The sequence below is a fragment of the Patiria miniata genome, unplaced genomic scaffold, assembly GCF_015706575.1.
Source record: "Patiria miniata isolate m_02_andy unplaced genomic scaffold, ASM1570657v1 HiC_scaffold_1, whole genome shotgun sequence".
NCBI lineage: Eukaryota > Metazoa > Echinodermata > Asteroidea > Valvatida > Asterinidae > Patiria > Patiria miniata.
The window spans coordinates 22,547,330-22,564,635 of NW_024037047.1; the positions used below are offsets into that span (position 1 = coordinate 22,547,330).

General features: G+C 41.7%; 1 protein-coding gene across 1 annotated transcript in view; it reads right to left on the reverse strand.

Annotated features, from left to right (window-relative positions):
* LOC119725727 (N-acetylglucosamine-1-phosphotransferase subunits alpha/beta-like) overlaps positions 1–17,306 on the reverse strand; it is a 41,084-nt gene that overhangs the window by 22,613 nt on the left and 1,165 nt on the right. Inside the window, exons 2-13 of the mRNA XM_038197277.1 lie at positions 15,352–15,437; positions 13,360–13,473; positions 11,783–12,000; positions 10,547–10,620; positions 10,194–10,403; positions 7,632–7,754; positions 6,771–6,902; positions 6,221–6,391; positions 4,793–4,916; positions 2,459–2,524; positions 812–867; positions 130–241 (exon numbers count right to left, since the gene is read on the reverse strand). Coding sequence (XP_038053205.1) covers positions 130–241; positions 812–867; positions 2,459–2,524; positions 4,793–4,916; positions 6,221–6,391; positions 6,771–6,902; positions 7,632–7,754; positions 10,194–10,403; positions 10,547–10,620; positions 11,783–12,000; positions 13,360–13,473; positions 15,352–15,437 — 1,486 coding nt within the window. The remainder of the gene's footprint in view (positions 1–129; positions 242–811; positions 868–2,458; positions 2,525–4,792; positions 4,917–6,220; positions 6,392–6,770; positions 6,903–7,631; positions 7,755–10,193; positions 10,404–10,546; positions 10,621–11,782; positions 12,001–13,359; positions 13,474–15,351; positions 15,438–17,306) is intronic.

Genomic DNA, 17,306 nt, shown 5'->3' on the forward strand with positions numbered 1-17,306 from the left:
TGCAATTTTAAAAATTACTTTTAAAAGTATACAATACATGTACAAATGATCACATCTATCTCCTTCTACCTTCCTCAATCCTACCAATTCCTCCAAAACTCCCTTGTGGGTTTTGAAAGGTTATCTAACCTTTTGGTATTGTGATATTCACTGGTCCCTTGATATCCACGCCGTACAGCTTGTTGAAGTTATCCACGCCGCAGTCGCCGGCATCAAAGCCACACTTGGCAACGTTACAAGTCTGCAATAAACACACAAAACGAGAACAAACAGAAAACCTCCTGTTACTTGCTGCTTAATGTGTGATTTGACTGTAAATTAAATTGATTAATTGATTTATTGATATTTGTAATCTTTGACACATCTACTACACCTATTTTAAAGAAATTGTGGAAAAAACATGTGTTTAGGGAAAAAACAAATTGTCATCTTTCATATTAACGACTACAAATCAGTCAAAACTTTGAAGGACTTTTGCTCAGTATTTTACATTTTTGATGTGTCAATAAATGCGAAATTTAAACAGCCATAACTTGTCAACGGAATGTCCAAGTGTAGTGCAACGAACAGTATTGTAAGGAGATTTCATTTTCTTTCCCAATACCCACAAACTCTCAGTTCGACCTTTGCCCGGTACTGTCTCATTTCGCCAAAACGCCTCACAATGTGAGTGTGAATTGACTAGTGATGGACTTGATTACATCTCTGCACACAACTGTCTGATCCTTGACTTGTGACTTAGATGACTTATAACGACTGGATGATAATTCTCAGTTGACCATTAGTGTGGACAGTAAGGCCCTAAACTGACCTGGTCACAGTAGCGGTCAGCTATCCAGCCGTTGGCACATCCAGCATTACAGTACACTGTGAGGCAAAACAGACAATATCTTAAATAGTAATGCAATATGCAAGCACGTTTGAAATATGCATGCACGTTTGAAGTAGGCATGCATGTTTTACCAGTTGTTGGTCTGAGGCCATAAAAATACAATAATCCGTATCCATTTCCATGAATGAGGAGTGAGATTGTTAATAAATGCAAAATGCACGGAATAATCAGCAGAGGGTTTGAGGATCACCAAGGGCCCCAGAACATTGCAGGGTTTATAGTATGTTTTGGAATTTGCCTAGAGGCACCCCTAAAATACCAATTTATTTTGTTCCATATAAACCTTTATCAGTGAAACACCTTTTCAGTAAAACCTCAGCATTTCCAGAATTCAAAGGGAATCTTTAAAATTCCTGAAATCTAGAATCCTGCCAAAATAATCCTGAAATCAGGGGAAATCCTGACAAAAAATCCTGAAATCAGGAAAAATCCTGACGAAAAATCCTCAAATCAGAAAAAAATCCTGACAAAAAAATCCTCAAATCAGAAAAAATCCAGACAAAAAATCTTCAAATCAGGAAAAATCCGACAAAAAATCCTCAAATCAGGAAAAATCCTGACAAAAAATCCTCAAATCAGGAAAAATCCTGACAAATCTCACCTCTGATGAATAGCCACAACCTTTCACAACAAACATGTTACATCACATTTTACACTCACAGAAACATTGCCAACATTAATCAACCTACATGTAATTCACTAGGGTGATTTACAAGGAACCGTCCTCATCCTTGCAAATCCCAACACTAACTGTGCACTAAACAGACTCCACTAAACCCTTGTGTTGGAGTTTGACTGGATGGGAATTGTTAGGGTTAATTAATGAAAGATTTGCCTTAAGATCCCCAAAATATTTTGTATCAATTGGGTTGATTGCAAAAGTGTAGTACATGCTAACTGTTCACATTTTTTGAAAAGGAATCACAGTTTTTCATTTGATATCCAATGTTGCCTTTTTGAGTTAAGGCAGACACAGTAGGAGGGCGCTATTTCAAGTGGGTACGTTTGGGTAAATACAAAAGAGTTTACGCACTCCAAATAGCGCCCTCGACAACTGAGATTGACAAAAATCAATTTAATACACCATGCTCTGACGTGTCATCAATTTTAAACTTGCGAATCCTTGTTGTTCGGTATGTTAAGCATGGTTCTCCTTAATGCCAAAAAAAAAGTCTCCGGTTTCTGGTATGGAGCTTGCCCCAAAAGTGGTGCGGCAATACAGCTTTCTTTTTTTTTAACTTGTTTTTCCTTCAAATGTCGGCTGATGACTGCAAATGGTGCCCGACTAAATTTAGTGCAAAACGTATGGGAGCCCAGAGAGGCCACGTAAAGCTTATACCCCCATCTAAAAACATGTTAAAATTGTGCAGCAGCAGGATTCCAGTCAAACCAGTGAGTCTGGCGGTTTTGAGACATCATCTTATATTGAATTTTTTTTTTTTAATTTGCCAGCACGCATGGCTACGGGGATGCGCACAGACCAGAAACCAGAGCCTTTTGGGGGGGGGGGGGGGCCTAAAGCAATACGGGCAATTTAAGTAGACCTGTAAACTGATTGGTACTTACGGTCAGGTGCATCATATGATCTATCGCCTACGATTCCGCCTCCCACCGGCCCTGCCTTGGTCACGCCTACAACCCAAACATAAACACCACGTAGCATTATGGTTCATCATCTTAACTCCTTAAAGGGAATGTACATCATTGGCTTTTGCTGTAATTTTCAGAAATGAACTATTTGAGGTGCTAGCATAATAGATGAAATATTGTTAAACTAACATGTTTGAAGTTTTGTGTTCGAAAATGAGTGAAAAACCAAGAAAAACAAAAATGTTCAAATAGTCTGGTTCCCTGACTCCACTAAAGATGAAATGGATCAATTTATAGATGCCGGAAAATTGTAAGGTAAGGAAACCAGTCTAGCTGGCCTGCCTGCACCCGTTCATGAACATGGAACCAATAGCAAACAAAATTTGGACTGAAAAAGGGTACATTTGCAGCAGTAGTTAAAAAATAGTTAGGTTTTTCAACGGTGGTCGGCCGACCACTGTAGGAAATTTATACAAAAATACCACTTTTCTTGAAAATGACTTCACACCAGGTGCCATAATTTTACAGGATGGTTTAGACTGTCATTTACCAACATCCTAGTAAGGTATTTCGTACAAACTTGGTAGTTTTGTTTTTTGATGTTTGCAAATGTTGTATATTCCCTTTAAAGGGACACTGCGTCCTGGAACAGCCCAATTGGGCTACAAAACACGCATTGAACGACACGATGTTAATCGGAAAGAACATTTAAAAGTAGGATATAAACATCCACACAACTATCCTTTCAAAACTGGGCGTTTTTGTGTTATTCCTGTATTATGCGTGCAAAAGCGAATTTCAGGTTCCACTTTTGCGACCCCATAAATTCAGGCTGTTTGGATGCTAGTTGTGATTTCATCTGTAAAGTGTTTGCTTTTTGCGGACATTGAAGAAACCATATTTTTTGCATTGGTGATTGGTCACCGCTCGCTGTTCCCGAGACACAAAACATGTATATCGTACACTGAGAACGACACGAAAAACGTATTCGTACTCCGTAGTGTCCGATGTAAACAACCAGGTTTTTTCTTCTTTTCTCAGGAACAGTAAGACATTAGGTTGGTTTCCTTTAAACCAGATGTTTGAAATAGGCTAAGTCAACAATCCAAAACATGACATTTTCGGGGATTTCAGGACCTAGTACCCCTTTAATTGCAGAATTAACAGCTTCACTTGAAACAATGCACCGTCATGTTTGAGTCCATATATCAAACTCTTTGTTCTTTTGTTGGAATACATGTAGGCCGTTTGATCCTTGAGAACTAAAAAACTGAACACAGGGTTCCCAGCACTTAATGAAAATGAGTTTTCTCTGATATTTCACTGAGAATTTTCCAAAAATCCGTGAGAAATATTTTTCACTTTAACAAGTTGCCGGGAAGTCAAGAGGTGGTTTGAGCAAAGCAACTAAGATACTGATAACACACAGGCAACTTGTTGACGAGCGATGGCCTTCCTTCTCCCCTCATAACTACCCTTCCAACACACGCCAAACTGGCGAAAACCTCTCCCTTCTGGGTAACTGTCAAATGCACTGCCTTTCCTTGATTTTTGGTCAAACTAGGTTTTGTCCTTACACCGACGTATAAACACTGTATACTCAGTGTGTTACCTCCCGAGTGAAAATTGGAAAAAATCACTCGGGTGGGACTCGAACCCACAACCTCCTGCTTTCTAGCACAGACGTCTTACCACTCGACCACCGAGCTAACGGGATCGGTTGGCTGGTTCGAATCTGATGTACATAGCAGCGGGTACCGCATTCACTATTCATTAGATGGAATTTTTTAAGATGGAGTTTTCCCTCAAGGGACCAATGAAAACCCATCTTCAAGGTTTTCCTTGATTTCCAGAGAAGTTGGGAACCCTGTAAACAGAGCATTGGCAGTTAAAAATCACCATTATGACAAAAACAATTTGTGGAGTCTGTTCTAATGTAATTCGGGCGATTCACAATGCAGTGCGCCACCAAGAGGTTGCCACGGAGGGTTCAATTTTCCCAGTGCATTGTGGGAGACGGTCAACAAATTCGCAGCGCGGGACATTTGAAATTGTTAGTTTTTTTCCGGGCAGTAGTTTCGTAAGCGTATGATTCGAGTATACATGTATGTTTGCCCTTTTCTTTTTATCAATATGGTGTTTTTTGTAAGGTGGCGGAACGCTATGCCCCAATCTATAACAAATTAGCTCAAGTCCTCTACTGACACTCATTCAAATGGACCGTGTTTTGTTGACCGTAAACTTGAAAAACGGACTCTCTGTGGCAAACTCTTGGTGGCGCACTGCATTGCAAATCGCCCAAATTCTCACCATCACAATCCCCGCCGTCCCAATCACACTCTGAATTGTTGCACGCTGTGTCGCAGTAATTGTCTCGTATCCACGAAGGCGGACACCCCTCAGCACAGTTTGGAACAGGCCAGGTCAGGTAGATCTGGAGGGATGACATCACAGGTCACATGATAAAAATATACAAAGCCTGTCCATCAATGGGCTCCGTGCACACTGCACAAGTACCCCCTCAATGGTAAGAAAGGGAGAGTTGGGCAAGACCACTGGGAGAGACATTTGAACACTTTCCTTCTTTCTTTTCTGTTCAAATTTTCTTCAGGAGAGCTGTTATTGTCTGCCCTTAGTTTAGATGTGGGTGGTAGCCTAGTGATTTCTTGATTACAATTTACCCAAGGTACAATGTATGCCCAAACAGTTTAAAACTGGTTTCCATTGGGGCCCTGCATACACTACAAGTGACTACACATATGTGATGCGATCAAGCTACATGAGTCGTTTGTTGGGAATTTTCATTTGGAGATACAGGCCAAAATAGGGCCACTTCATCACATCACTTCATCACATTTCTTGGTGTCTTGACTTCCATAATTTTTTAACTAAAGATGGTATCAGCATGCGGTTTTCACAGTAGTAATGCTGAGATTGTGTTCTTTTCAAATAATTTTGACTGGGGTCGACAAACGACTCATTTAGCTTGATCGCTTCACACATGTACAAATACAATACATTACAAGTACAGTACAACACAATGAAATAAAACAACAGCATATGGGATTACTGCATGATTGTCAAGCAACTATTATAATATTGTACAACTATTACAAAGAAACATGTACAGTATTTGAAACGACATCGCTAACAGACTCCTGATGGCCTAAGGTGAATTAGGTAAACACGAAGAGTTTGGACATTTCTTGTGACATCGGGAAAATATATTTCTATACATTTGCTGATTACGAGAGGGGCGAATAACCTGTGAAAACCCCTTTTGGGAGAAAAAACGAGAAAATTCCCATCCGGCGCCTTATTATCATGGCAGCCAAGTTTGTTAACTCCGAAAGTCAGCACAGACTTATATTTGTATAATCAGTGAAGGCAGCGACAAAAATAAATTCTCACATAAATGGTTAGGGTTCATGATTCATGATCAGAGGGTCAGGGGTTCGAATCAAGCTGCTGGTCATATGTTGTGTCCTTGGGCAAGCCACTTCACCCCCACTTGCCTCTCTCCACCCAGGAGTGTGAATAGGTACCAGCATTATTTGGGGAGTAACCTGTGGACAAGCATCCCGTCCAGGGGGAATACAAATATTCTCAGTTGTTTCATGCTACTGAAACTGGAGATAAATGCCGGCCTGGTAGGCCATATTGGCTCATGACAGACATTACTTATTTTAGATTTCATTTTCACACACTTGTGCACTTGCAGACATATTTTTTTCATACCTTCTGTCCACTGGAGTGAGTGTAGAAATCGTCCGGCCAGATCGGCACGCCAAACATGGTGTCGTCGTTCAGGTAGATGAACTTGTCCGACAGGCCTGGGATCCGATGGAGGTTGCTCTCAATAGCCGGGGAGCTGAACGTTGGAAGGTGGCTCTTGTTGGGGAAAATATCCTGGAAGTTACATGAAAAAGGAAAATGTTCACTTCAAAGTTATGATATAGTTGGAAATAAGACACAAAAGGTGAGCCGACAAAAATTTACTAGCCACTGACTTGATGAGACTTGAACATTGTGATGGTTTTGTTATAGGACGTGTTATGGAGTTGTGATGGACTTGTGACTTCTAATGATTTACTTGTGATGAACTTGTCACCAATTCATGATGGACTTGTGATGGTCTTGTGATGGACTTGTAATGGACTGGTGATGGAATTGTGATTTCTTGTGATTTCTTGTGATGGACTTGTGATGGACTGCACTTAATCTTGAATCGTCAAAAATGCATGGTTTTCATGGCAACATCAGTCGTCAAGACAACTCGTTTTCTCACCTCGTGCGTAACCAGGGAGACGCGTGGATTGTCCAGATTTAGCCAGGATGGGATCTGGCCGTTGGTGACGATGTAAACGTGGCGTATCCACGGCGCGTTCTGCTCCAAGGAACGTAACGAGTACCTCATCTCCTATACGTGGAAACGAGAACATATTGTGATAAGATAGGGGTAATGACTGGGAAGAAGTCTGTTTCTTTGATCGATAGGCCTAAAGATGAGGTAATTGTTTTGTTGATCTTAAGGATGAAATAACGGGTAGCCCTCAATGTGCTCTAGGGGCTTACGTGAATTCATCGTTTTAGCTTATGGACCGAGGAGACTGGCAGCAAGTCTATGCGGTAATGGCCAAGCTGCAGTGCGATCATTGCTGCTACTAGGCGGGGATTCTGCCCATGCTTCGCTGTCGCGCTCGCGGTATAAAATCGCGGTGTGCGGGGCAAAAATTCAGTCTGAGTTCTGAGTGCTGGTTCTGTCAGGAAGTGCATCAGAAATTTACGGTTACTTCGCAGTCAAAAGTTAGTTTGTGCATGTGCCTCGGTGTGTTTCCAGCGCAAGTCAAATACACCTTGATTTATTGTTTCTGGACATCCATGTTAGATGACGACTGCGGCTGCATGTAAAAATGCTACCATTATAGAACGCCTTGCGTTTCGTAAAATGGGGAAAAAATACACCTTGGCCAATATATTAAGTGGAGGTAAAATACACCTTGATTTATTGTCCCAGGAAGTCAAATACACCTTGATTTATTGTCTCAGGAAGTCTAATACACCTTGGTTTATTGTCTCAGGAAGTCCAATACACCTTGCTACAGAAAACAGGACGTATAAACTCCTTGACCAGAATAAAAGACCTGACCTCATTGTCTTCGAAACGGCTCTTGGAGACGTCCTCCTCGTGGTTGGGCTTGTCCTGCTCCAAGCCCCACAGGAGGTAGGCGGAGCCAACTTTCATTCCCTCCTCCCCTTCACTTTTCTCAAACTAAGACAAAAAGAAATAAACAACATACATTCGTCTTCAGAAAATAAGACTGTGATTGTTTTACGACATTGGTTTGATGGAGAATTAGACCTTGCGATTGGACATGCTCAATTGATTTAATTCGCTTCAATGTTCATTTCGAATAATTTAGTATTCGATTTAATGCTCGAAACTGCATTGGACAGATATATCAGACATTTAGATATTCGCAAACTGCCAGCTGCAACTGCGCCGGTGAAAAGAGAAAGAATTCCATACATGGACATCACTCATTTTTCCCTGCAGTGACCCATCAGCCATCAGAAAGCGATAACATGTCCTAAAAAGTCAAATTTAGCAGGGAAAATGATGAAACATTTACTGAGAAAACATTTGGATTTTTTTTCAGACCAGTCTCATACTAGGGTTTGTGCACAGGGTGTCAAGTGATGTCCAGGTATGGAACTCTTTTTCGAAAAAAGTTGCACAAAGAGCGTGCTGGATAAAATTTGCGTGCGGCGATCGATATGGGGCACTGGAGTGTTTTAAAGTAGGTATTTATAACTGTAAATAGCCTTTAACCTGCTAAAAGGATGTGAACAATGAACCGCCATTGCCAAAAAAGCTGCAACTTTAACATCACAGTTGTGTGTGTAGGTGCCTATATTGTTTCTTTGGAATATTAAAAAAAGCAAGCTATCAGAACATTCGGTTGATGACCGAATTATACGACTTTTCGGTAATCGGGACAGCCCTAGTATACTTGGAATCAGTGTTCTAGCCAGGGTGAAATTATAGCGTAGGGGTAATTTTGGTTCAGCGACTAATGCGAGCGCGGAGCGCGAAGCAATTACGGCGTGGGGTCCGGGGCCCGCTTAAGGGCCCCGAAAAATTTTGGACTCTAGATGCTCTGTGGTGCAATCTGAGGCGATTCCCTGCCACTTTCCCCTGATTTTTTTTTAGCAGAAGTGTTTAAAATTATAAGAATTTTGTTTTATTTGTTTCAATGATTAATACTCTTGCTCCTGTAAAGTTTCTTCTGTTTTCAATTTTAGATTACGTTTACAATGTATAAGTTGTTCCAAGATCGATGTTTTCTGATGTTTAACCACTTTTAGTAGTTCCTCAATGTTTTATAAAAAATTGGGATTTACTTTGTCAAATAAGTTTGAGAACAAATCGCATTAACATTTCATATTTCAAGAAGCCTTGTGTTGTGTAGCGCTGCCGTAGTAGCAGTAGTTCCGATTTTAAAACCATCCGATCGGCAGGGAGAGAAATTGTAAAACCATGGAGGTCTCAGACATAAAAAGTCGTCGGCGATTGCAATTTCAATATGCTACAACACAATGTGAAGGAGAAATCTCATTTTTTGTTCTGTTAAAAAATATAATTGTAGATAATGACGATGAGAAATAAATCACCGGGAATTGCTTCCTATCCCGGCCGCGGCAGGCCCCGGCCGGCCCGGCGTGCGGGCGCGGCGCAGGCCAGCCCCCACCGGCTACGCCGGCGAACTACGCGACCAAATTTCCCTCAGCATTTGAGAAAGCTACGCATTCGTGGAGCGCTAAAAACTTGTTTTGTTGCAATACTTGCTGATTGGTTTTGTCCTAAGAACAAACAGATCCGTTTTTACTACCAAACTTATTGAACTGTTATCAGCAACGAGTAGTGTAGTCAAAAATCCAAATTTTCGACAGCGACATTCTTCGAGAAGATTTCTTCACGTGCGGCCATCTTTGGGGACGGATCCATTGATATCGTAGGGGTGCTTAACCTTTCTTTGGACATCGTTTCTCGAATAAATCCTTTACGAAAATTATGTTCCAACGTTGAAGGACTTATTTTCAAACAGTTATATGTTTCGGACTTGATAAAAAGTATTATTTATAATTTTAAAACAGTTGAAATGCTTGTAAATATTGAACTTAGGAAAGCACACCCGGCGATAGCGCAAAATGGTGTGGTCCACTACGTCCGTACGGAGCGCTGTATCTACGCAGCACAAAACAGCACGTGCTTATTGCTATCATAGCGAATGCGTGTGGCGCAGTATATCGTACGGGGTACGTGCGGTGGGATCGTCGTTTATTTTTCGCTGTGTCGTACGGCCAGTGCGCAATGCTCAAAGTCGCTGCGCTTGTATACGAACAAACGGCAGATATTTTTTTTCACAACCAAAATTTATAGCGTAGCGGTAGCGTAGCGGCGCGATTTAAGCGTAGCGCTTATTTCCGAAAGCGTAGCGGGTGCTAGCGCTATTTGATGCCTGGCTAGAACACTACTTGGAATGTCCCGGGTCTAATTGCCAAAGTTCCCAAGACTGGATTTTATTCATCTTGTTAACAGCGCCCTTTATTAGCTTGATTGAGCTTGCCAGGGAGCTTGCCAGGGAACGGGACTAAAATCCCAAATCCAGTCTTGGACTGAGACTAACAACAAGTCTGCTTCTCTCACCTCCGTAATAAACGTCTTGGTCACGTCAGCCGTTTTCAACGTGATGACCGCGACCCCGGCGCTGGAGGTCAGGTCGATGCGTTTGACGTTCTCTCGCTGTTCCTCGGGAATTTTGCCCCTCAGTTGCTCCTCTGTCACATTTTTGCCGACGTTGGAGATGAAGGCGAGGTCCTTCAACTCAACACCACCCTCAGCATGCCAGTCACTCGTCTGTGTACGCAAAAACGACACAAAATGTTATTTGCAACAAAACAATCTGCTATTTTACGTTTCAACAGTGTTTAGTATCTTGAAAAGTTTCTTTGAATCAAAAAAAATATGAGTCTTCAGAAAAATAAGGCATTAGTACTTACTAAATATCCCCTGGAGAGAGAGACGTTTTTTCCTTGGTAAATAACAAATGGCTTCTCTTTCATGATTGTGTCAACTGCAAAAACAAATGAAACTCATACTAATGTTATTGGCACAAGGGAGAGAACAAGAATGTGTGAAAAGAGATGAATTTTGCAGAAGCCAATCTGCAAGTTGACTAGAAAGCCAGCCAGCCAGTCTGACTCTGACAGCCATCCATCAAACATGCCAGCCAGCCGACTAGCCAGCCAGTTGACTAGCCAGCCAGCTGACTAGCCAGCCAGCCGACTAACCAGCCAGCTGACTAGTTGTCAACCCTGATAGCCATCCATCCAGCAAGCCAGCCAGCCGACTAGCCAGCCAGCCAGCCATCTAGCCAGCCAGCCAACTAGCCAGCCAGCCGACTAGCCAGCCAGCTGACTAGCCAGCCAGCCGACTAGCTAGCCAGCCGACTAGCCAGCCAGTCGACTAGTCAGCCAGCCGACTAGCCAGCCAGCTGACAAGACGGGGAGTCAGCCAGTAAGCAAGCCAGCCATCTTGCCTGCCAGCCAGCCAGTTGTCAACCCTGACAGCCATCCGGGGAGTAAGCCAGCCAGTCGGCCAGACAACCAGCCAGCAAGCAAGCAAGCCAGCAAAGGCCAAGTTCGGGCAAGGACCATTAGTCGACTAGTGGTTGATTTGTGACGTACCTTACGCCTGCGCACAGGTAGCAACGTGCGAACGTCTCTAGTCAAACGCTGGTCAAAATGTCATCGCAAAACATCTGGATCCTGGCTCTCTGCTAGCGCTATGAATGCGCGCGGCTATTGGTTACCAGCGAAGCAACCAACCCCAGTAGGCTGGTTCCAAATAGTCGACTAGCGTAGACAACCATCGTCGACTAGACAGAGTTCGGGCAAACGTTAGTTAACCATTGGTCAACTATAGTCCTTGCGTGAACTTGGCCTAACCAGCTGGTTCTCCAGGGAGCCAGCCGGCTGGCAGCCAGCCAGCCCGCTAGCCAGCCAGCTGGCCAGCCAGCTGGCCAGCCAGCTGGCCAGCCAGCAAACCAGACAACCACTCAGCCGGCCAGCTAGCTGGCTAGCCAGCCAGCAAACCAGACAACCACTCAGCCGGCCATCCAGCCAGCCAGCCAGCAAACCAGCCGGGGAGCTAGCCAGCCAACTAGCTGGCCAGCCAGCAAACCAGCCAGCCAGCCATTTGAAAAACAAAACAATCACATCATCCCCACAACTCACCCACAGACTGCTTTTCAAACTGGGCCACCGTGATATTCTCCCGACTCGACTTGGTCAAATTGAACACCCTATCTTCCTCGAGAAAACCAATATGGCTCTGCGCCAAGTCTTCCTTTTCTAAGCTGCCAGGCAGTGCCGTGCTGAAGACAATCATCTGACCAGGAATACAGTTGTCATCCTTGCACTGAAGTAATTTTTTCTCATCTTCTTCAGGTTCCCTGCGATAAGCAAAAGTACTGGTTAAGCTTAGCCACATTTTGAAAGCTGATTGGAAGGCTACCATAAGCAGAATGCACATAGCGTTTTTGCAATAGCCTTTCCGCTTAGCACATACATCGTCTGGTGCTTACTCAATTCAACAAGACGGGACAAGCCTAGTATTATAAAAGCTGCCCCAGACAAACAGGCTCTGAGGGGTCTATGTAGTCTACAGAATAATGTCTGAGCCAATGGGAGACTTGCACAAGTCTACTTCACCAGAGACAGTGAGTGAGTCAGTGAGATACATGGTGAGTCAAAAAAAGCAGAACCCAAACCCCCAAAAATATATTTCATATTTAAAAAATATGTAGCACCAAAAACAATACTGGCTGGAAAGCCAATTTCATAAGCAATTTTTAGCTGAAAAAAATGACTAAAATTGCTCAATCCATTTAAAGAATATCACCATTTAAAAGCAATGACCTTAAAACCTGTTTTCGTCTAAAAAAAAAATTAAAACAAATATATTGTGTATTCTGACTGCTTGGAACAACAAAGCAAATGACACAGAATACTTGTTTTAACAAATGACAACATCTGTAGTACACAATATCTTTATTAAAAACCCTTAGGCAAACAATCTGATTTATAAAATCCACTCTTTTTTTTAAAGACGGGCCTTTAAAAGGATTTTGTTGAACATTTTTAACTTTTAAACTGAGGTTTTATCGCTGCTGATGTTTGAAGGCAGTTGTGACGCATTTTTGGACGAAAGAGGTTTTAGGGTCATTGTGTTTAAATGGTGATATTCTTTGAACGGATTGAGCAATTTCAGTAATTACTTTCATCTAAAAGTAGCTTATGAAATTGGCTTTCCAGTCATTAATATTTTTGGTGCTAAGCTAAATATGCTAAATATTTTTTTAAATATGAAATACAATTTTGGGGTTTGGGTTCCACTTTTTTACTCACCCTATAACATGTAGGTAAACAGACAAAACTGCATCAAAATGGACGCTTAACCCTTACCCAACTGGACCCTCCAACGCATGCCATTATGTGCCTTAAGAAAATGGCATATGTTTTTTGCACGGCCCTCCAATATCTGCCATGTCATTTCAAGGGTAACTGGACAGGCACTCCAATACATGCCACAGAGAACAATGAGAGTCCTCTGATAACAAAGTGAGTGCCCCCAGCTGGTCAGTATCAGGCACCCTCCAGGGCCTCCAACTCCTGCCAATTGGAGCCTTCACTGTTAAGACAAACTATCTGCCAATAAACTGCAGCTAGAGGGCATTGGCATAACCAACTGACATGCAGTAAACTACCCTCAGAGAGTAAGGGTTAATGAAAGACAGGAACACTATACTCACTTCTTAGTGTCTTTTTCCAGCTTTTCTTTGATGCGTTGCAGATCTGCGATAAGTTTCGGGTCCGACCCGTTGACCCACGTGTAGACTGCGTCGATAGGGATGGGCAGACACATTCTGTAGAAAGGTCACAAGTTAACGGTTTATTTAGTTCTCTAACCAAGTTAACTGGTTAGCTAGTGATTGTGATTGCTGTGGTTGGTTTAAATACTTTACATTATTCACTTATCCACATTTCTTGCAAATTTTTTTTTACCAAACTTTGGAGGATTTACAAATGTACGGAAAGATTTCCATATACGAAGTTCACTCAACACCCTGTGTACAAACCCTATGAGATTGGACTGAAAAATTCTAAGTGTTTTCTAAGAAAATGCTTGTATTTTCTCACTGCTCATATTGACTTTGATGACATGATATTGCTATCTGGGGACTTGTTAGTCAATACAGAGGAAAATTAGTGAACTTCGCATATGGTAATCTTGCCAAATGTACTTATCCAAACTATCTACTAGTAACTGAGCTGATTTGGTAGTACGAATACTACTAACCAGATCAAACACCGATGCAGTAGTGATTGTGATTTCTTTGGTTGGTTCACTCACACTCACGGCAAGTACATTGCCTTTTCAACTGATCTTGTTTTTTGGGGGTTTTACTCAAGCTAACTATGAAGTTAACCGAGTTAACTGATCTAATAAAAACACTGTGAAAGGTTGAATTACTTTTAGCTCAATCACATTTATGTCTATTTTAAGTTTATAGTATCTGTGGTCTGGTAGTGGGTTTACTCCGGACAACTGAACTAACTTGCAATTTTATAATCACTGTGGTTGGTTTACTAAGGCAAAGTGTTCGCACAACCAATTTATATCTTGTTTAAAATTTCTGTAGTTGGAAAACATGTATTCCAGCGAACTGGTAAAATCAACACAGTTTACTGAACCACATGTAAATACACAATGTTGGCATGATGTTAAGTCCAAATAGCCAAGTTTCCAACTTGTAAGGTAAGCAAAAGCCAAAATATTTTAAACAAATCTGGTTTCCCTAGCTTGACTCTAGGGCTGTCCGGAATATATCGAATATTCAGATAGCTTTTTGCCTATTTAAATATTCGAAAAACAAAATAAATTATTTATTTTAGTGTAAACTTGCGGCGCCTTATTGTCAGGTGCCACTTTTTTGTTGACGGTAACTTTTCTGTCAACGGTCCTTTTATAGAATACTTTACTGCAAAATACTCCAGCGCCCCATATCGATCACCGGACACCAATTTTAACTGGCACACTCTTTGAGCAACATTTTACCGGCGCAGCACGCAGTTGTCCATGTAGCTGACACTCCTGATAGTTTTGAATATTCGAATATTTGGTCAACTAAGTTTTAGAATACTAACCAATTCAAAACTGGACAGCCCTACCTGAATCCTACCAAGGCCAGAAAAATTCTTAACTCTTTCAGTGCCAAAAACGTACATGTATATTTGTTAGTTCGACAGTGCCAAGCTCGTACATGTACATGTACCAGGTAATGTTCGTACTTAAAATCGCCAAACCTCGTACTTGTATGAGGTAGAGTAAGCATGTTATCACAAGGGGGCGCTCTCTTTCTAATAGTATCATTTTCATTCAGGTACAACCTGTATTTATTTGTTTCATTCGAGTTCTTGCGAGAGGGTGCAGCACTGACACTCGTATTTTCTGCAAAAAGTGCGGAATTCCCCTGTGTGCAGGACAGTGTTTCTACATGTAGGTGTATCACTATCTACATGTACAATGTACGTGACTACTATTGACTTTCCAATATATCAAGGATTTACCAGAGAGCAAACACAACAAATTTAGTGAGTAAAACGTATTTACTTCTTATTTTTACAGAATTTTGAACAATTACAAAAAACGCTCGAAGTTAGACACTTTAGGGTTAAACTTTTCACATTTCGCGGGCACTCATAGATCTCATAACAAAGAACTGAATGTACAGTACATTTACCTGTTCTGGAAGGCTTTTCCTGCGATGTTGTCATGATAAATGTTGAAAAGCTGTGAATACTGATCTCTGCTCCACTCCAAGGAAGACTGTAAACCCAAAGATATTAATTGAAACAATTGATTGGCATATTACCAGGAAACATGATTTCCAACTGCCATCTTCAGCCTCATGTAATTACAGAAACGTTTGGTTCCCTAACGTAATTCAATGTAATGTAAGGATTTTGGCTGTAGCCTACATGTACTACGGCAAAAATAACATCATTCGTAATATTTTAACCAAGCAATATTTTTCCCACAGTAAACATAAGGAAAAAATGTTGCAACTTTTTTCTTTGTATCATCTCAATGAAGGTCATTCATTGCAAAAATGATGTTAAGACATGAATCTGGCACTGAGAAATATTACCAATTGTGTTAGTCCAAGTAACTTGGACCCAACTTATCACCTTTTTAACATTCCGACATGGTTTGGCGATAGGGTCCAAGCTAAACCGCATCAATCGGTCGAAACAATTTTGCTCTTGACCCAAAAACCCATCATTGCCCAACAAAAATATCAGATTTCACCCTCAAAATGGCCTACAAATTACTAGATACGCCACCTGAGGTACTAGTAGACATCGATGATTAAGATGGTTGTACTGAAGTTTACTTACGATCCGGATGAAACGTGAAAATTCCCGTTCAATTCCGAGAGCTCCCCTTGCGATCGTGAACACATCAAATTTCCGACTCGTGTTTGAACGATTGTGATGTGGTCATGCCAAGCGTACATTTGATGGTCCCCGTATCCCGAGTGCGATTCCGTTACCGAGCGCGATGTATCGATTATGATCATGAGTACACTGGATCTCGTTTGTAAACACAAGTACATTTCAAACGATAATAGGGAGTCGGGAACTAGGGCAGCTTTTATGGGTGGAAACCAGTTCAAGCTAGTTCCCGACTACTCACTTTTGCCGTTCGAAATGCACTTGTGTTTACAAATGTGATTCAGTCTTCACATTATCATAATCAATGCATCGCGCTCGGTAACGGAATCGCACTCGGAATACAGGACCATCGAATGAATGCTGGGCATGACCACATCGCATTGTTTAAACACGAGGCAGAAATTTAACGTGTCTCGCTCGCGAGGGGAGCTCTCGGAATTGAACGGGAAATTACACTTTTCATCCGGATTGTGAGTAAACTTTAGAACGCCGCAGCACCTTGTAAACCATTATAAGGTGCTACATAATGGGTCTCATATTTCTCATAAACTTTGTTCACCTTTGTTTAATAATTGACATAATTTCCAGCGCCTTGAGTACCTAATTGTTGGTAGATACGTGCGCTATATAAGACTCCGTTATTATTAATCATCGATCTCTTCTTAAGTTGGACCGCAGGCAGTGGCAGGTGGCGTATTTACATGTAGTTATTTGGAGGCCGTTTTGAGGGTGAAATCTGATGTTCTTGTTGAGCAACGTTGGGTTTTTGGGTCAATGACAAAATTGTGTCGACCGATTGATGCAGTTTAGCTTGAACGCTACTATTGCCAGACCATGTCCGAATGTTAAAAAGGTGATAAGTTGGGTCCAAGTTACTCGGACTACAGTTTTGTTAGGAAATACATTGTACTTTGTGGGCCTAGGCCCCTACTTAGAAAATGTTCTTGACTCTCCATAGACTTTGTACACAATCATGACAATTGCGGAAGTGGCGTCAGGTTGACCTCAGTGGGGTCGTCATGTTGTGTACTTCTAGAATTAGAAGGCTTCTCTCCGCAGACAGAGAGAAGCCTTCTAATTCTAGAAGTACATGTTGTGCATCTCTACTACATACATACACATAGACAGTATGGCGATCGTGTAGTGTAGGGCCAGGTTCCTAAGGGAACAAAGTCCACTTTAAAATTATTGGACATACCAAACTAGTTGGCGACATTCTCAATAAACAGGTACATGTATG